The following is a 20,911-nucleotide window of genomic DNA, read 5'->3' as shown; positions in this document are numbered from 1 at the left end:
GAAGTGAAAAAAACTCCTGAAATGGACTTCAAAGTCTCATTATTATTGCTTATTCTCTACTTTTTTTATGTCAGCATCTGTTCTCATGAGATTATTCAGTTCTGACTCATCAGTGAAAAGTAACCTTTTCTGCAGTAATTATTGTTACATGGGTGAGATTAGACAAATCCCTTTTTAAAATTCTGATTCTGGGGCGCCTGAGTGGCTCAGTCAGTAGGCATCTGCCTTCCGCTCAGGTCATGATCCTGAAGTCCTGCGATCGAGCCCCACCTCAGGCTCTCTGCTCAGCGGGAAACCTGCTTCTCCCTCTCCCACTCCCCCTGCTTGTGTTCACTCTCTCCCTGTCTCTCTCTGTCAAATAAATAAATGAAATATTTCTTAAAAAATAAAATAACAAAAATCTCAGTCAGTCAACATGCTTTTACCAAACACATTATGTTCCCAGCTTAGATGGAGAAGCAGTTTTCTTCACTGGATTTGTAATTAACTAGGGTTACAAAGCCAGAAGCATACACATTCAATAAATTATAACCACGTGTATGTTGTGTATAAGGCATTAAGCCAACGAATATCCCGAACGAATATCCTGGGTTCATAAAAATGAACCCAGTGTGGGTCCTGCCTTCAAGGGGTGCCAAGCCAGCTGGGAGGGCTGGGAGAAATTGCATGGAGGCAGACTCCCCGGATCAGGTTCAAGAATCTACCCCTCTCCACCGTGAGACCGGAGGCAGGTTACTGAACAGCTCTGTGCAGGAGCTCCTCCTTTGTAAAGTGCAGGTGACAGTAGTACCAATACCATAGTGTTGGGATGAAGCTCACCTGGATTATTATACATAGAGCATAGTGCCTGTTGTATAGTCTGAGAACAGTAAACATTAGCCATTTCAAAACACATGCATGTAAACGAACATAATGCAAGAGTATGGTGATATTGCTATGGGAATTTGGATAAAAGAGAGATTATGTAGGTTTCGTAAAGGATTGTGATATTCAAGCTAAGCTTGGAAGGATAGGTAATATATCCACATGAAAAAATATGAGGTCATGGAAAGAAGTGTCCTCAACTCAAGCTGAGGAGAAAATTCTACTTTCACCCGTTCCTGAAAAATCTGGTCTGTAACACACTCCTGTGATTTTTAAATGCCTGGGTTTGGTGGTGGTGGTGGTGGTGGTTTTCGCTGGTGAGCTGTATGTAGGTGGGAGATACTTAAATATTCCTCAGTAGGGGGTCCTCTTGACATTTTGGACAGAAAAATTATGTGTTTGAAGGACTGTCATTGCTGTACAGACAACATAACTCCCATGACCCATTTGGCAGTGCACAGAGTGTCCCTCAGTCATTTTGACACCTGAGGGGACTCCCTTGTTGCCTGTGCCCTTTGGGAGGATGTGATTACCTCCAGTCACCACAGGAGCTGGGGGAGACTCCACCTGAGAGAAAACTTCTGAGAGCACTTCTGAGAGCATAGTGCTATTCTGGAGTTTTGTTCCATCTCAACTCAAATGAAGACCATGAATGCTGAATTCCCTATAAGCAGAGGATTTGAATTTATTACTGACTGAATTTAATGATAAACAGTGATGTTTCTGTGCCAGGGAAAGTGTGGAGTTCTTCCCCTCCCCCCCCAGTCTTTTCATATATCTGTGATTTGTGGCTTCTCCCATTTTTCCTATAGCCCCTGACCAATCTCTTGGTACCAGCAGACATCTTCTCTGGGGATCTCTTACTATTGAATCTCTTATCTTCCCATCAGGTGGAAGGATTTTACTTTTCCATGTGATTCCATTTCTGTTTGGTCTACCTGTCTGGTACTCCGGGATGTACACTAACAACAGGGGCTGTCGGGGTGAGATGGGGGAACAGGAGAGCCTTTTCTAGGGAGGAAGCCCCACCTGGCCCCCTCTCATTGCTTTAATTCAAACACACCTGCAAATGTTTTTGGTGTTTGAAACCCAAAGGTAAAGTTAAGTGATGGGGAGAGTGGGGGCATAGACTGACAGATTAGAGGGATGGTAAGGAAAATTCTTTCCTCGGTCTCAGGCAGGGCTGTGCAGGAGGTAAGCACGTAAGTGTAAATAGAGGTTGGCCTCATTTCTGGACCATCAGTGAGAGGATTGCTGTTCAAACAAGGTCTCTGAAGACGCAGGGGGGTTGCTTTTGAGAGGGATGTATGGGAGAGAGGTCCCCCTCCTTTGGAATTCCGAGTGGTTCCCCTCCTTGACCTTCAGCTCCTCCCCATGTGAACCCTCCAGGCTTCTCTCAGCCATCCTTTCCCATTGTCTAGGACTCATTGTCCTATCACCATCCCCAGTGTCCTTCTGCATCCCTGACAAATGTGTTAGCCACTACATGCACCCCCATTCCCGCCCCCCCACAACATGGCTCTTGCCTCGTCCGAGCCTGATGCCAAATGGACCTTCCCTGCACAGATCCCTTCTCTGCCTCATATCTGCTGTTGTCTCTCTTCCCTCGGTCACATCTCACTGCCCCGTTTCTGTTGTTTATCTGGAGATGTCTTCAACTTACTCTCATGCACCCACGTGTGGAAATTGTCCACTCACCTGGACTGCGTGCCTTTCCCATGTTCCAGCAGTGAGCACGCTGCAGTGAGGGTCCCGCGTACATGGACCTGCTCCCGCGGACCCCACCCCAGAGCTGAGAGTTTTGACTCGGGGGAGGCACTCAGCAGGGCCATGTGAAGAGCAGACTCCCCTTTCCGGTATCACACGCAGAAGCCTGCACCTCCCGGTGTACCTGATAACGATAGAGCGAGGTGACTTGGGGACCTGGTTCCCCGTGGGGAGGCGGCCCCCGCTCGCTCACACGTGTGTCTCTGTTCTGCCGGCAGGAAGATGAGGTGGTTCTCCAGTGCATCGCGAACATTCACAAGGAGCAAAGGAAGTTCTGCCTGGCAGCCGAGGGCCTCGGGAACCGCCTGTGCTTCTTGGAGCCCACTTCCGAAGCCAAGGTAAGATCGATCACCAGCCCTGCCCCTTCTCCCCTTGGCCTCCCAGCGGTCGTTCCGGTCGTTCCGGGGAAGGAGCTGCAGGGAGAGAGGAGGAGGAGGAGGGTGATGGGGAGGAAGTGAGAAAGAATACCTTTGTTTTTAAAAGGGGAAGTAGATGGAGTTTAAACCGTACATCTGCCTAATCCTGCTGCAACCTCACTGCAGTAGGAGCCCACAGCAGCGAAGAATGAGTGATGCCTCATCTTCCGGACACCAGGAATGTCTTGCGGTCAGCTCTCACAGAAGAGGGCCTCCTCATCCTCCCAGAACACCATTTTGTATGAATTCCTAGAAGCCCAGGCGCATGTTCTTTACTCTCAGGTGGCATTTATGGCTCCAAGGACTCTCCAGGGCTTGGGCCTATGTTTTGCAGCAGGCACACTGTTCTCCATCTTCACTGTGCTGAGGGCACCACCCCCGGCCTGTCCACTCTCACTTGGGGGCAGAGAGGAACGTCTGCTCTGGTCCCTGCCTGCGTCAGGTGGCATGTGACGTCCCCTATCTCTTCAGCCACACTTCCAGGCTGTCTCTGCTTTTGGTCATCTGTATGTCAGGTGGACCTGTGCTCTCAGCATGATCACAGTACTTCACAGTCCTGGCCAGACCCTTGGACCACTCAGGGTTTCCAGCTGTTTCTAGAGAAACAGCTCTCTCTGTCTCTTGAGGGGCCGATGGTGGGTGGATTGAAGATATTGTCTCTTGCAGTTATCAGGGCTGGCAAGTCTGAAGTCTGTACATCAGATCAGCAGGTTAGAAACTCGGGCAGAAGTTCATGCTGTCTTGAGGAGAATACTTTTTCTCTGGGAAACCCCAGGTTATTTTTTGAAGACCTTCAAAGGATGAGGTGAGGTCCACCCAGAGTCTCAAGGGTGACTTTTACTTGAAGTCAACAGATTATAGATGTTAATCACATCTCTCAAATACCTTCACATCAAAACCTGGATTGCTGTTTGATTAAATAATGGAGTACTATAGTCTAGCCATGTTGATATACAAGTGACCATCCTACCCTCCAATGTCTGTTTTCTCACAGAACCACGTATTTTTTTTTTAAAGATTTTATTTATTTATTTGACAGAGAGAAATCACAAGTAGGCAGAGAGTCAGGCAGAGAGAGAGAGGGAAGCAGGCCCCCGGCTGAGCAGAGAGCCCGATGCGGGACTTGATCCCAGGACCCTGAGATCATGACCGGAGCCAAAGGCAGCGTCTTAACCCACTGAGCCACCCAGGCGCCCCCACGTATTTTTTTGTTTATTGTTTTTTAGTTTTTTTAAAGCAGAACATGGTTAGTGTATTTTTCAGTAGACCCACATGATGGGCATGTCATTTCTCCACAGGACTCTACACAATCCACAGACACACATGCGTAGTTCACCCGATAGAACACCAGACACAGACACATACCCGTAGTTCACCCTAGAACACTAGATATTCTCCATGTTGGCCATATCTCCCAAATGCCTCTGTCCTTTCCATCATGTTTTTGCCCTCCCATGGGGGTCACCATTCCCGAGTACAAATGTCTATCTGTGACAATGGCCAGGGTCAGGACAGAATCCCATTAAAATAAATGATAAAGAGAGGGTCACTAGGTGGCTCAGTTGGTTAAGCCTCTGACATTTGATTTCAGCTCAGGTCTTGATCTCGGAGTCCTGGGATCAAGCCCCATGTCAGGCTCTGAGCTTAGTGGGGACTCTGCTTGGGATTTTCTCTCTCCCTCTGTCCCCACTCCCATAATAAAGAACTCTTTTTAAAAAGGCAAAAGAAAAGGAAGATTTTTTTTTTCCTTTTAAAGGTTTTAGACTTGATTTCCCTGAGGTCTTCTTCATTCACTTTTGTCCTATCCCAGCAGTCTGGGATAATAGGAAGATCATTGGAGTAAAAAATCAGGGATCACCAGAGTAGAAATCAAGAATTTAGTTCTCAACCCCTAGCTAGTCATGTAACTATGGGTGAGCCACTCAATACTTGTTTTCAGTTTTCTCATCTGCCAGATGAGGTATGGTCCAGTGCACTAGAAAGAACATTGACCTGAGTTGGAAACCAGTGGTCCATTTTCTGGCCATCCCCTGCATAGGTCTTGGGGCGGTGGTTTAGGGCATGGACTCTGGAGCCAAACTGCCAGAACTGGAGTCCTATCTCTTACCACTCACCAACTAAGTCAGGATCTTGGAGGTACTTGACTTTTCTGAGCTTAATTTCCTCATCTGCTTCATGGGAATTTAATAGTAACTACCTAAAAAGGTGGTTGTGAGAATTAATTGAGTTAATACACTCAAAGTGCCTAGCACATTGTAGAGTCTAGGTAACCATGGGCTACTATGATTTAATCATACCTAACCAGATGAAAAACAACTGTATATCCAAACCCAAGAATATTTTGTATACCCTAGGAATAAAAATAACCCATAGCACACATAAATGCATTTGAGGATGAGAAAATATCCTTCCTAACACCCACATGAATAAGTGTTCTTATTTTATTTTTTTGAGAGAGAGAGAAAACTGCGCACATGTTCACAGAGTGGGGGAGGGGCAGCGGAAGAGGGATAGAGAACCCAAGCAGATGCCCTGAGCACTGAGCCTGATGCAGGGCTTGATCTCATGACCCTGAGATGACACCTGAGCGAAAATCAGGAGTCAGACAGTTAACTGAGCCCCCCAGGCTTCCCTAAGTGTTGTTATCATTTTAATTTTTCATTTAAAATTTAGAACAAGGGAATAAGCGTAAAAAAGAGATGTAACATCATAATTTTATCATCTTGTCACAACTGTTTTCATTCGGTCTTTGTCCACATGTACCTGCATGTTTTCAGTATTGTACTTGGAGTGGATATATAGGCATTCTGCTTTCTTTTCTTTAACACTTTAGCCCATTCCATAATGCTCTGTAGCCTTCATGGGTCTTAAGAAACATGTATATGGCTTTGCTAGTTTACTTTTGCTTCTTAGGGAGAAGAATGACTGGTGTTAGGAGCATGAACAGTATTCGGCTGCTTTTCCCCAAAGGATACAGCAGTTGTCACAGCTGACATGCCCACTATTGTTACGTGAGCGGTTGTCCCTTCCGTATATAGTATGAGGAAAGGCACCAGGAGTGCTTCTCAAAAAAACAAAAAGGGTGAAATTCATGGAAAGGATAAGTTTTCACAACTTCTTGTCGCCATTCCAGGGAACCGCCTGCTAGCCACCATTTTCTGAGGCTTCAGTCTTTTCTGCAGTCCGCTACAAGTATGGTGCTTGTCCTCTCCCTGCCCATGAAATATTCCCCATAATTCCCTTCCAATGAAATTTCTCAACCACCTGTGCCATTCTTAGGTTCTTGGAAACTAACGTAAGGCGTGCAGTGAAATAGGAAAGTGTATTCCCAAGCCTGGCACTGAGGGTGAGGCACGTACCTCAAACACCACTCTTAGCACCAGCTACAGAGCCGCCCCTGACCTTGGCGTTCCCAGTCAAGGGTATTACAGGCTAGTTGAGACGCAGAGAGATAAAATTGAGATAAATTCTAGGGAGAAAACAGACCTCTGAGAAAGAAGAGATGAGATAAGGTTCTCAAAAGATATTCTTAGTATACAAGCCCTAAGAGAAGGAGGTCACTCTGAAGCAAGGAGTGAGAAGGTAGTAGAATGAGAAGCAAAAGTATGCCAACATTTGCTGTAGACATAGAGACTATTTCACACTTTGGAGAGTTCTTGTAACTTTCTGTTTGCCGTGGCCCACTCTTCTCTGAAGGTCTTCTGAAACTGCAAATGTCAGCAGATGGGAGCACTGTTATTCAGCTTCCGTTTCAAAGATGCACAGCTCCAGGAATTAAAAGGGGTCTTGTTTTATAAGAATGACTTCAGAATTACAACCAGAGATCAGGAAACATGGAAAGAAATGTTGCTTCTTTTTTTAATTAATAACAGCAGATACTATCTTACTGCTATTTTTTAAAAAATTCTTTTAAGATTTTATTTGACAGAGGGAGTGTGCAGCAGAGGGAGAGGGAGAAGCAGACTCCCTACTGTGCAGGGAGCCCGAGGCAGGGCTCCATCCCAGGACCCTGGGGTCATGATCTGAGCCAAACGCAGATGCTTACCCGCTGGAGCAACACAGGCAACTTTTAAGGTCATTTTTAAGTGGAAAACTTGTTCACAGGAATTTACTATTTTTCCTCTGGCCCATATTATCTCATCTGTTTTGTACTTACTAATAGTACCAGCTGGGGAAAGGGGTGGTGGATCTTACTTGGTTTAACTTAACGTCCAGACTCCTGAGACTCTCCTCGGCTGCTTGGCACTGGTCTGTGCAGTGGGACTGGAACCATTTACCTGCTGGGACGTGTCAGGCACACCTTGGGGGAATCCTTGATTCTGAATCCCCACCCCAGGTGACAGCTCAAATACAAAGAAACAAGGTCCACTTCAGGCAGATACCATGATATACAAGCCTCATGTACTATGGGATCCAGGGTTTCTTGTAACAACTCTGCAGGCCTAACTTTTGGGGACCCCACAAAGGACATCTCCCTCTAGCTGGGAGAGTCTTATGCTTGGGGAATTGCGAAGATAAGGCTTCTTCTGTGGGGTATTGGTGTCTTCTTGGTACCGACTCAGGCTGCCTGTCAGGGATCTTTTTCACTGTAAGCAGTGTTCCCGAGTAACATAATTCACATACCCCCAGCTTGTCCTGAGAACAAAACTGGACAGTTAACTCAAGGTTCTATTCTCATGCAGAGGGAGAAAAGAGTTTTGTAAGCCTTATTCCCGCAGCAATCTTCATTGAGGACGATTATTTAACTGCTCGGGCCTTGTCTGATGTGGCTGGAACCCCAGCACCTTTCCAAATCCTCACTTCCGCCTTCCCTAATTTCACATCATCAAAAAGTAAGAAGCATTTGGGAACTCTCTGTTGAAGATCAGTTTCAACAGACCAAGGTTTGTTATTTCACTGACTTTAATGAGGATGAAATAGAAATTGTGAAGTGAAAAACTTAACCCTTGTGCCTTTGAAAAAAGTTTTTTTAAAGATTTTATTTATTTATATGTCAGAGAGCACAAGCTGAGAGAGAAGCAGGCTCCCCACTGAGCAAGGAGCCCAATTCGGGACTCAATCCCAGGACCCTGGGGTTATCATGTATCATGACTTGAGCCAAAGGCAGATACTCAACCGACTGAGCCACCCCAGCACCCACCCTCATGCCCTATAAAAGCCAGTGGATGTCTGGAATCTTCAGGCTCCTGGGGTCTCGGAATGAAGTTCTGCCTCTCAGTCAGGGAGCACTTCCTGGTCATGGTAGATTCAAAATGAACAATCCGATTTCAAATCCAGTTTTCAAACTGAAGTCCTGTTCCCCTCCACCTCCTCTTTTGAAAAATAAAACTAACAGTCTGCTGTGGTTTCTGAGAGGTTGGATAGGTTCTGAGGACCCAGGATTAAACATCTGCGATCGTGCAGACATCGTTATGTAAATGGCATAAATTAGGAGAGAATTCCAGGCTAAAAATAACTTATTTTCTATTATTTTTATTATCTTCAGCTCAGAATAGATTTACTGTTGACTTCTACAAACCTAAGCCTGTGCACATTTGCAGAGAAGGCTCAGCCTGAGAGTGTGCGCTTTTCTTTGAACTTCTGAGCAGTAGTCTCTCAGACTTACAATCTTATGAAAAGCCAAACTATTATAGAACTTAGGTTTTTAAAAAAAAAAAAAAAAAAAAAAAAAACAAATCAAAACTGCCTTGTCACATGAGAGAGAGTGATAGGTGGAAAATGTGACCCGTTTTGATTGTTTGGTTTCCATTTATCAGACATCATGTGCTGATTGCTGTATAGCGTGTGGGAGCCTTCATACTCTCATTTAATTTTTATCACCCTATGGAGCGAATACTGATCTCATTTACAGAGAAGGATACAAGAATTCTGATAAAGTTAAGTAAATTCCCGAAGATGATTCATTCCAAACTTGTATGACTAATTCTATAGTACTCAGCAATTAAGAGTATCATGGAGCCAACTTACTTAAAGATAGAGAAACCATATTTTTTCATGTGGTTAACTTTTAAGATCACCTGGGCAGATCTCCAGACCCTCTCCCACAAATTTCCTGCATCTGTCCTCTGAATGCCTGATATTCCAAAGTTAGAAATAGGTATTTTGCTTAAATCAAGTAGAAACTATTAAAATACAAATGTTTCAAGAAAGCACATGAAGCAATGTTAAATTTTTATAGTAATTTTTTTAGTATAAATGATATTAGGTATTTTCTCAAAAATAACTTTATACAGAGGAATAAGGCAGATTAAGTGCCTCTGTCTTAAGATATAAGGCACAGGAATCACTGGGAATGTGGGATCAAACGTCGACTGCACTGAATTTGGATAGTTTACTTGTCTTGATGCCTCCGCGCCACGAGTCTGTGAGCACTGGAGTGAAGACCATGGTTAAGGCACATGACTGTGGACCATGGAGCAAGACTATTTGAGCTGGTAATTCAGGCTCCACTACTTAATGCCTCTCTGACCATGGCTCCCGTGACTTTACCTTTCATTGCCTCAGTTTCCTTGACTTGAAAACTGTATCCACATTATAGATTATGATGAAGATTCAGTTACATGAGTTCCTAATTATAAAACACTTATAACATGCTTTACACACAACAAAGTGTTTTTTATGCAGTAGCTCTTATTATCCCAGGTATGGAGTCAGACACTCGTTAGGTCATCAGGAACCATTGCTTGATGAGTGACCCACATAGTGAATTAGTTAAATGAGTTAAATATTTACTTTTTAATTTTAATTCCAGTATAGTTAACATACAGTGTTGTACTAGTTTCAGGTATACAGTATAGAGATTCAACAACTCATTGCTCATCATCATAGTATACTCTGAAATGCCTTCACCTGTTTCACCCCTCCCCCACCACCTCCCCTCTGGTGACCATTGGTTTGTTCTCTAGAGTTCAGAGTCTGCTTTTCTGTTTGTTTCTTTTGTTTTGCTTCTCAGATTCCACATATGAGTGAAGTCATAAGGTATTTGTCTTTCTCTGACTTATTTTACTTAGCAGAATAGCCTCTAGTTTCATCCACATGGTCACATATGGCAAGATTTCATTCTCTTTGATGGCTGAATAATGTTCCATTGTGTAGGCACACCACATCTTTATCCTTCTATCAAAGAACACTTGGGCTGCTTGCATGTCTCAACTGTTGTAAATGGTGCTGCAATACATGTAAGTGTACATGTATTTTTCAAAGCTAGTGTTCTTATTTTCTTTATGTAAATATCCAATAGTGGGATTACTGGGTCATATGGTATTCTATTATTAGTTTTCTGAGGAGCCTCCATTCTGTTTTCCACAGTGACTGTACCAGTTTACGTTCCCATCAATAATGCACGAGGGTTCCTTTTTCTCCACATCCTCACCAACACTTGTTATTTCTTGTCTTTTTCATTCTCGCCATTCTGACAGGTATAAGGTGATCTTTCATTGTGGTTTTGATTTGCATTTCCCTGGTGACGACTCCTGTTGAGATCTTTTCATGTGTCTGTTGGCCATCTGGATGTCTTTGGAGAAATGTCTGTTCATGTCTTCTGCCCATCTTTTTTATAAAAGTGTGGAGCCCAAGGCAGGGCTTGAACGCATGACCCTCAGATCAAGACCTGAGTCAGATGCTTAATCAACTGAGCCACCCAGGTGCCCCTCTTCTGCCCATTTTTTAATTGGATGATTTGGGTTTTTTGGTGTTCAGTTGTAGAAGTTCTTTATTTTTAGAAACTAGCCCTTAATCAGATATGTCATTTGCAAATATCTTCTCCCATTCAGTCGTTGTCTTTTGGTACTGTTGATTGTTTCCTTCGCTGTGCAGAAGCTTTTGATTTTGATTTAGTTCCCATAGTATTTTGCTTTTGTTTCTCTAGCCACGGGAGGCATAACTAGAAAAATGCTGCTACAGCCAGTATCAGAGAAGTTACTGCCTGTGTTCTCTTCTAGGATTTTTATGGTTTCAGGTTTTGAATAAGGTCTCTAATCCATTTTGCGTTTATTTTTGTGTATAGTGTAAGAATAAGTATTTTATTTGGACTTGTTGGATTTGACCATCAGCAGGACATTTACGACATTTAAAGTAAAATATGAATGAGAGTCAGAGTAAGTTAGATGAAAAGGATTAAACAATGAGTGAATAGTTTTAAAAAATAAAGTGAATCAGTGAGATGTATATTTTTATTATTATTGATTTCTAATTTAATTCTGATATGACTAAAGCCATGCTCTGTAGATTTAAATTCTTGGCAATTTATTAGGACTGTTTTATGGCCTAGCATGTGGTCTATCTTGCTTAAAATTCCATGTGTTCTACTTTTTAAAAAGATTTTATTTATTTGACACAGAGAGATCACAAGTAGGCAGAGCAGCAGGCAGAGAGAGGGGGAAGTAGGCTCCCTGCAGAGAGCAGAGAGCCTGATTCGGGGTTCAATCTCAGGACCCTGAGATGATGACCTGAGCTGAAGGCAGAGGCTTAACCCACTGAGCCACGTGCCCCCCGTGTGTTCTACTTTTAGAAGTGGATCTTTTTTGGTTTTTAGCTAATGTTTTATGAATATTAAGATGGTTCAAATCATGGTGTTCAAATCTTCTCTTCTAACTTTGTTGTATTTATATGCTCTATCAATCACCGAGATGGAGGTATTAAAAACTATGAAGATTTGTGTATATCTCCCTTGAGTTCTGTCAGTTTTGTTTCAAGTATTTTAAAGGGGGTGTGTGTGTGTGTATGTATGTGTATGATTTTTATTTTCCTGTTGCATTAATCTTTGTGTCATTATCAAATGCTCCTGTTTATCCTTGATCTTATTGTATACTTTGATATTAACATAGCTGTAAGCTCTCTTATGCTTACTATTTTGTGGTATATCTTCTTCTTTTTCTATTTTGTTTTCAACTTGTTTTCATATCTTTGTATTTAAGGCATGTCCCTCATAAACAACATAGAGTTACATGTTACTTCTCACCCTTTTTTACAATCTCTGCTGTGTTATTGTTCAGTCCCTTAAATTTATTGTAACTATTGATACCATTGAGTTTTAGTCTACCATGTTGCTATTTGTTTTCTTTTGTTTCCTCTGGTTTTTATTCTTGTTTCTCTCTCTCTCTCTTTTTAAACTTCCTTAGGATAAATCAAATATATTTTAGTATTCTATTTTGTCTCCTCAGTTGACTTTTTAGCTCTATGTCTGTGCATTATTTTTTAATCATTACTTTAGGGATTGCAGGATAAATCCTTAACTTCTCAGAGTCTGTCTGGAGTAGCATTTTACCACTTTCCTTTAATCCTTTGTGCTAGTGTTGTCACATGTTTTATTTTTATGTTACATAATATGCAGTACTTTCTTTTTTTTAATTAATTTTTTTTATTTTCAGCATAACAGTATTCATTGTTTTTGTACCACACCCAGTGCTCCATGCAGTACTTTCTTATTTTTGTTTCAAAGTCAGTTGTCTCCAGGAAATTAAGAAAAGGAAAAAAATCATCCTTTTTCTTCATACACATTGAAAGTATTATTTATTTGGAAGAAGAGTATCTTTCCTTTTTTTTAATTTTGTTTATGTTCAGCATAACTGTATTCATGATTTTTGCACCACACCCAGTGCTCCATGCAATCTGTGCCCTCTATAATACCCACCACCTGGCTCCCCCAACCTCCCACCCCCCCACCCCTTCAAACCCCTCAGATTGTTTTTCAGAGTCCATAGTCTCTCATGGTTCACCTCCCCTTCCAATTTCCCTCAACTCCCTTCTCCTCTCTAACTCCCTATGTCCTCCATGCTATTTGTTATGCTCCACAAATAAGTGAAACCATATGATAATTGAGTCTCTCTGCTTGACTTATTTCACTCAGCATAATCTCTTCCAGTTCCGTCCATGTTGCTACAAAAGTTGGGTATTCGTCCTTTCTGATGGAGGCATAATACTCCATAGTATATATCTAGCTTTTATTTCACTGACAATGTCTTTATTTTGTCTCCATTTTTGAAGATATTTTCTCTGTAAATTTCTTGATTTATTTTCTTTTAACTCTTTAAATATGGTGTTTTGCCATCTTTCAGTCTCCTTTCTTTATTTCTTTAAATGAAAAGTAAGCTATCATTCTTATGATTCCTCTTTATGTAGTAAGTCTTTTTTTGCTGGCAAGTTTCAAGAATTTTCTTTATCTTTGATTTTAAACATGTTGAATTCAAAAGTACTGTAAGACATCCAAGAAGACATTTTGATAGGCATCTGAATATATAAAACAGAAATTCAGAAGAGAAGTTTGGATAATCTTTTCCAAGATTCAGAACATCTTTTTGCTTTTTAGTTTGAGTGATTACATTTGAGGGTAGTTTTCTTTGCATTTATCTTGCCTGGGCTTGGCTGAGCTTCATGGATCTTTTGGTTATTGTGGTTTAGTTTGTGTTTAATGAAGTTTGGAAACTTGGGGGCCATTACTTCTTAAAATATTTTTTTCTGCCACATTTGCTCTTTCTGAAATTCCAATTACTTATATATTAAACTGTTTGATAGTGTTCTATAGGTTTGTAAAATGGTTTATTTTTTTCAACTATTTTTCTCTCTGTGCTTCAGTTTGAATATTTCCTTCTGGCTTGTCTTTATGTTAATTGATACTTTTACTTAATACAAATGTACCATTTGGGGCACCTGGATGGCTCAGTGGGTTAAAGCCTCTGCCTTCGGCTCAGGTCATAATCTCAGGGTCCTGGGATCAAGCCCTGTGTTGGGCTTTCTGCTCAGCAGGGAGCCTGCTTCCTCCTCTCTCTGTCTGCCTCTCTCCCTACTTGTGATCTCTGTCTATCAAATAAATAAATAAATAAATCTTTAAAAAAATAAATAAATGTGCCATTAACTCCCAACAATGAATTTTTTTCTAGCTATGTATTTTTAAATTCTAAAATTTCCATCATTTCACTTCTAAGGTTTTACATAGTAACCCCAAATTCTCTTTTGCCATTATTCCCATTTTTTCCTATAGATTTATTAACATATTTATAATACTTATTTTAAATACTTGACTGTTAATACCAGTATCCAGATTGTCTGCGGGTCTGCTCTTACTAACTGAGCTTTCTCTTGATTATGAATCACATTTTCCTATTTCTTTTGATACCTAGTGATGGTATACAGAACATTGTAGGTGGCATTTTGTAGTTCTCATTTTTTATCTTCCCTGAAGAGTATTGTATAATTGTATATTGTGTAATATAGCAGGCGGTTAAATTATTGGTGGACCTCCTTGATCTTATGGAGGCTTAGTCTATTTTGGTTTGAGTATTAGTCCTAGAATATAGTCCTTGTTCTTGGGATTCAAGCCCTTCTGAGTTTTTTGTTGTTGTTGTTTTGTTTTATAATTTTTTAATTTTTTAATAAACATATAATGTATTATTAGCCCCAGGGGTACAGGTCTGTGAATTGCCAGGTTTACACACTTCACAGCACTCACCACAGCACATACCCTCCCCAATGTCCATAATCCCACCACCCTCTCCCTACCCCCCCCCGGCAACCCCCAGTTTGTTTTGTGAAATTAAGAGTCTCTTATGGTTTGTCTCCCTCCCAATCCCATCTTGTTTCATTTATTCTTTTCCTAAACCCAAACCCCTTCCTTTGGATCCTTGAAATACTGCCCTGCATTTGAGTTGGCCAAACAATTTGAGGGACATTCGTGTGCTGATCTTTAAGTTTTCATCTGTGGTGGTTCTGATTTTTCCAGCATTCTCCTTTTTAGTTTTCTGACATTCTGACAGCCCAGAGTCAGGCCTCTGGCTCCATAGCAGCTTTTTCCTGAGGCTTATCGCCATGAACAGAGGACGCACCTTCAAGGGAAAATTGAGTCAAATGTAGATATTGCTTATTGGGCTTCCCATCTTTCAAGAGTCATATTCCTTCCAGCTTTAGGTTGCTCTCCAGTGCCTTCAAAGAGTTTTTTAAAATTTTTGTTCAGAATTTGTAACAGTTGTCAAGAGAGTTATTCTGCTGTAGGCTTCTCTGTTGTTACCTGAATCAGAACTTCATCATTGAGTGTTCACCACTCTTTGAAGCAGTTTAATGTTAAAAGGAAGAATAGGGGTGCCCGGGTGGTTCAGTCAGTTGAGCCTTCTACTCTTGACTTTGGCTCAGGTCATGATCCCAGTGTCATGAGATCAAGCCCCAAGTCATGACGGCTCTGTGCTGGGTGTGGAGCCTGCTTAAGATTCTCTCCCTCTCTCTCCTTCTGCCCCAACCACCCACAAAAGGAAGAAGCAAAAATAGTGTTGAAGCAGAATCCAGGTTATAGAGGGGTTTCCACAGTGACAAACACAAACATGTTTCCAGGAAGAGAAAGAGGCTCTAGAGGAGGAGAGATTGAGGTTGCAAAAGAAAGAACTAAGAGATGGCACTATTAGTGAGGGGATTAAACTGAGTGCAGCTTTGGCATATGCAAAAGGAAAGAGAGGAGGTGAGGGGATTTTGAAGTAGCAAGGATAAGAGCTGAATGTGAACAGGAATGTGTTGTCATAGGAGAACAGGAACTTAATGAAAGCTGTATGGATTCCTCATACAAAAAAGGGAAGTGAATAGACGGGGTTTTTTTTTCCTTTTATTCTTTAGTGTTTTATTTTTTGTTTTATTTTTCTTTTTTAACTTTTTATTATTCTTTTTCCTGTATAATTTTTTATAATTTCTTTTCAGTGTAACAGTATTCATTGTTTTTGCACCACACCCATGCTCTATGCTATACGTGCCATTCAGATATGACTAACAGAATGCATAGGATAGCTAAAGAATGAAGATGGGAATAGTCAAGTGTGAACCCAGAGGTAATACTTCAGCTGCCCATAGAGGGCATTTTATTTAGTGAAAGGAATTTATTTGGAAAGGCATAACTTAGGCCAGAGAGTGGTGGTGGAGCTTATGAATTAAGGTTTGGACATGTTGAATTCAAAAGGCCAGTAAGAGACACAGGAAAAAATTTTGATAGACATCTGGACATATGGATCAGGACTTCAGAAGAGAGGTTAGGACAGAGGTAATATTTAGGAGATAATGGCTTAAAGCTAGTAAATCAAGCTGTAGAGTGAGTGGCAAATAATGGATTAAAAAACAAGACGGCCTGGAAAATGTCAATATTTAAAAATGAGTGGAGAAAGAGGAACATCAAATGAGAAGGAGCACCCTGAGAGCTCAGGGAAGAAGAGTCATGGGTGGTGTTCTAGAAGCCACAGGAAGCAAAGGCAAGAGTACAAAGGAAGGGGTATAGTCAGTAGGATACAACACCACTTGGAAGTCAAGTAATTTAAGGATGGAATGTGTCCATTAGATGTAGTGACATGGAGACCAGCAGCAGTCTTGGTGAGTCATCAGTGGGGTGGTGAAGGCACAGGCCGATTTATAGTTTCAGAAGCTGATTTAGAGGAAGTGAAGATTTAGAAATAAATCTCTCAAAGAGAGAGCTCAGTGGCTGGAGAGTGTTGGAGAATGGAGGGATTTTTATAATCGGAAAGACTTCAGCACGTGTAAGTGGTCATGGGAAGGTGCACGTGGAGGAGGAGGAAGAGAAGATGCAGGAGAGGAAAGGGGTGGCTGAGTGTGAAAATGGCTGGCATCATGGAAGGGACTGGGGTTAGGAACAGAGGAGGAACTAACTTTCAAGTAAAGGAGGAAATTCTGTGCCATTGAATGAGAAAAACAAAGGCATGGATAAGAGTCGTTGGGTAGGTCCTGTCCATTTGGAGAGAGAAGAGTGTGGGATTGCTGAGCAGTGTGTAGTCCCAGCATCGAGCGCCACTTGACGTTAATGAGCATTAATTTTAGTGCTGTCAGTTTTCTGTGTTCTCCTCAGCAGTGCCTAGCCGTCCCAGCACATGAAGACAGTGGATAGTTGATTCAGCTAGGGTCAAGGTGTTGCGGGTGACTTTGATTAATGATAAAGGGGCAAGAGAATCTGGGACTCTGACCAGTGAGTTCTTGGAATTTAAGCTGAGTTCAGGCAAGAAGGAATAGGGATAAAAACAGAAATGAGAACAATTGAGTGTATAAGCAAGCAGGAAGATGGGTGGACAGTGAGACAATAGGCTCGCTGGAGGTTTCAGGGTGGAGTGGTTTCGTTGAAAACATGGTTCCAGAGTGTGAGCACAAGAGAGGGTGGCTGAGCTGGAGAATAGAAGATCATTGGTAAAGAAGAAGCAAAGTCACTGACAGGCCATAGTATGTGATGGATTATTCATATAATACATTAGTTTCCTATGGCTGTGTAGCAAATTATCACCCATTAAGTGGCTTTAAAAATAACAGAACTTGGGGCACGTGGGGTGGCTCAGTGGGTTAAAGCCTCTGCCTTTGGGTCAGGTCATGATCTCAGGGTCCTGGGATCGAGCCCCGCATTGGGCTCTCTGCTCAGCAAGAAGCCTGCTTCCTTTCTTCTCTCTCTCTGCCTGCCTCTCTGCCTACTTGTGATCTCTGTCTGTCAAATAAATAAATAAAATCTTTAAAAATAACAGAACTTACTCCCTTGTAGTTCAGGAGGCTAGAATCTGAAATCAAGGTTTTGGCAGAGACATGCTCCCAACCTAAATCTCTGTGGGAGGATCCCTCCTTGCCCATTCCAATTTTAGGTAGCCCCATGTGTTCTGTGGTTTATAACTGCATAACCCCAATGTCTGCCTTCATCTTCACATGGCCCTCTTCTATGTGTGTTGTCTTCACGTGGGGTCTCCCTCTTATTAGAAGGACATCAGTTACATTGGATTGGATCTCACCCCACTGACCTCACCTTGACTGGATAATCTTCAAAGACCTTATTTCCAAATATGGTCATATTCACATATTCACCTGACCCTGCACGGTCAGGTCTTCACATATTTTGAAAGGACACAATTCAACAATTTTAGTGTTTAATGTTTAGTGTTACAGATATTCAACAATACATGTAATAGTGTGAGTGTTCAAATTACCAGGAGTAGGAATGAAAAGGAATCTGAGATTTCAGTGAAGGGCAGGTCCAGGAAATACACAAAGAGCAGTGAGAGAGGGAATGGAGAATGAGGTTACCAAGAGTAGGAAGGTTAAAGAAGAGGAGTTAACTTGTGGAAGAGTAATGATCTGGAGATAGCCTTGATGGGAGAAGGAGACACAGAATCTACCTTCTAACCTTCAGTCACACAGGGTGTAAGAGAATGAGCATCCTGTCATTGAGAGGTCCCCAAGGGAAGTGGGGTCCTCTGGGAGGAGTTGGGTTTCATATGTTCAGCTGGTGTTCAGGCAGAATGTAGAGAGCGGATGATGGGGCATGTTGATCATGGAGTAGGTGTTCTGGAAGGGTGAAAGGGGCTAAGTGAGGAGATTGGAGGGGGAGAGCATCAAGGAAATGACCACACAGAAGAGGAAAAATAATGGGACAGAGAATTTACACAGTGGAAGTTTTCCAAGAGAAAAAAAGGTAATAGCCTTTATGGGCTTGAGCCTACAGTCTTCTGGAGGATGGCGGCCATGCTGTGGCATGAGGAAATGGAGACTGGATGGTCATTCTGTTAGACAAGATGTTCTTTTTCTCTTAGCTGCCAGAGTTCCTGTTTGCATGTCCAAGGTTTGCCGTCCAGCGTGTACAAGTGAACAGAAATAGCTAGGAGTGTTCTGTACAGTCGTGCCAGCCTGGTAAGCTGGCCCTCTGGTGCAGTCCTGGGGAACCGGGTAGGCTCTCTGCACTGAGCAGCTACCCTGCCTCAAGTTACTGTTCATAGTGGACCAGACACTAGTATTGCTTTGCACAGGGAGGGAAAAAAAAAGGTTCATTTCCCGTTGGTCTGTATGTGAATTCACTAAGTCAGGGAGCTGGAGTATAGTTCTAACTGTGCTCAGATTCTGAAAGACACGGCTTCGGTTCTTCTCAATTAGCAGCTCGACTGTTTTCTTTTAGGAAGTTTTATTCTTATTTCTGCATCCACACGGAGCCTCATGCTTCTCTATTTCTGACTGTCAAGAGATGAGAAGGGAAACAGCTATCCAAAGAAGTAACATAAAAGTCAAGTTTAACACATGCCAGGTTTTTTTTTTAAAGATCTTATTTATTTATTTGAGAAAGAAAGAGAACAAGAGTGGGGAGCAGAGGAGCAGAGGGAGAGGAAAAAGCAGCTGCCCAGGAGCCTGAGGGACAGGTGTCGGGGGATGGGGCCTTGATCCCAGGACCCAGAGATCACACCCTGAGCTGAAGGCAGATGCTTATCCAACTGAGCCAGCCAGGTACCTCTCGTATGTCAGGTTTTTCAATGCATTTTTCATTTGCTGTGTCTGAAGACCTAGTTTTTTTTTTTTAAAGAAAAATTTTATCTTTTAACTCTGAGATCTTCCCTCTTCTGTATTGTTCGCCTTCCTACTTGGGTTATTAATACTCTTGTGATAACTTATCTGCTTAAGGCAACACCAGTCTCCTCTTTTTATTTAAAGACAGTCTGTACCTTAGTGGTGGGAATCTTTACAAAGAATTTATTCAGTGTGTAAAGTGGCACCATAGCTCTGCTGTTCATTTGTCATTTACTTGTTCGCAGCAGGCAAATGGCCCCAGGTGAATTATGAGTAGGTATGATTCATACCCGGGCTCCTCCGCAGTCCTGAGCACTTTTGCTCTTCAGACCTAATAGCTGCTATTTTGATCTCGATTAGCAGGATTTTTTCTTCCTCCATCAACTCCTGAACTTCCTAATTATATCACAAAGACTTGCCTTCTTTTCCCCTGTGATTACCTCTTTTTCATTTGTTGCTTTTACGTGGAAGAAACATGGTGTGCTGCATTGGTGTTAGAACTTGAATCTTAAGAACGCAATTCCTGTCATATGTATCATTTGTATTCCTCATGGGTATTTTAAAACATGGGGGTAAACTTAAGTCATGATTATGAACTTCTGTGTAATCTGTTGAAGTTATGTGCATGTTCATAATTCACAGATAAGCTGTTTCTAAAGAACACTGGACAGTGATGTGGGAAAGTTCTCTCTCCAGCTTGCTGTAAAATGTTACACAGGATAACCTCTCAGGCCTGATTGTGACTGTCCTGTGAGGAGAGTTTTGTAAAGGAAATGTTTAATATTGATTTTGAAGTTAAGATTTCCAGACATTTAAGTTAATACCTTCTCCTTTTCAGCAGTTCATTCAATAGTTTTATTCTTTAAAATTTCCTACTTTTTAAAAAGATTTATATATTTATGAGAGAGAGAGAGAGAGAGAATGACAGGAGGGACAGCTTTTTCAAGCAGACTCCCCAGTGAGCCCAGAGCCCAACTCAGGACTTGATATCATGACCCATGAGATCATGACCTGAGCCGAAACCAAGAGTCAGAGGCTTAAGTGACTGAGCCACCCACGTGCCCGTAAAGCTTCATTCTTTTTAAGAGTGACCTGAACAAACTACATGAACTGAAAAATTCTGCGAATCCTTTGCAAACAATATTTTGTTTGTTCTTCATTTGCTGACATGCAGCAAATAGGTGATTTAAAATAATTCCAGCACATTGGAGAATTAATTTGTTTTTGCTCATGCACATTATATTTCAGGGAATGCTTACAAAGTGTTCTTAACGCAGTCATTCCAGAATTGAGCTGATTTCTCTATTAGGACATTTTCATATAATTTTCCTCTCAGTTCACTTAAACTCAACTGAGCCTTATTCAAAGCCTTTAGAAGATGCAAACAGCTGGTTGCAAGAGAGCTATCTGTAAGCCTCTCTCAGACAGTTGTTTGCTAACTGTTGAGTGGTTGACAAAATTAAAAACCCTTTGACCTAATGATCCATTTCTTCTTGGAGCACTTTCATCAAGGATTTTTGCCTCAAGCCCTGCTTGAGCACTTCTCTATACACCCCAGGATATTTCTACTTCCAACCAGAACA

The 20,911-nt window shown here is 41.8% G+C and overlaps 1 protein-coding gene across 1 annotated transcript in view; it reads left to right on the top strand.

Annotated features, from left to right (window-relative positions):
* The first annotated feature begins 2,010 nt into the window (after nt 1-2,010).
* RYR3 (ryanodine receptor 3) overlaps nt 2,011-20,911 on the top strand; it is a 352,315-nt gene continuing 333,414 nt past the window's right edge. The window contains exons 1-2 of the mRNA XM_059183407.1: nt 2,011-2,058; nt 2,850-2,969. Of these exons, the coding sequence (XP_059039390.1) occupies nt 2,011-2,058; nt 2,850-2,969 (168 nt within the window). The remainder of the gene's footprint in view (nt 2,059-2,849; nt 2,970-20,911) is intronic.

This window comes from Mustela lutreola, chromosome 7, assembly GCF_030435805.1.
Source record: "Mustela lutreola isolate mMusLut2 chromosome 7, mMusLut2.pri, whole genome shotgun sequence".
NCBI classification, from domain to species: domain Eukaryota; kingdom Metazoa; phylum Chordata; class Mammalia; order Carnivora; family Mustelidae; genus Mustela; species Mustela lutreola.
The sequence above is the reverse complement of the archived record's forward strand: the minus strand, read 5'-3'. Positions and strand labels throughout refer to the sequence as shown.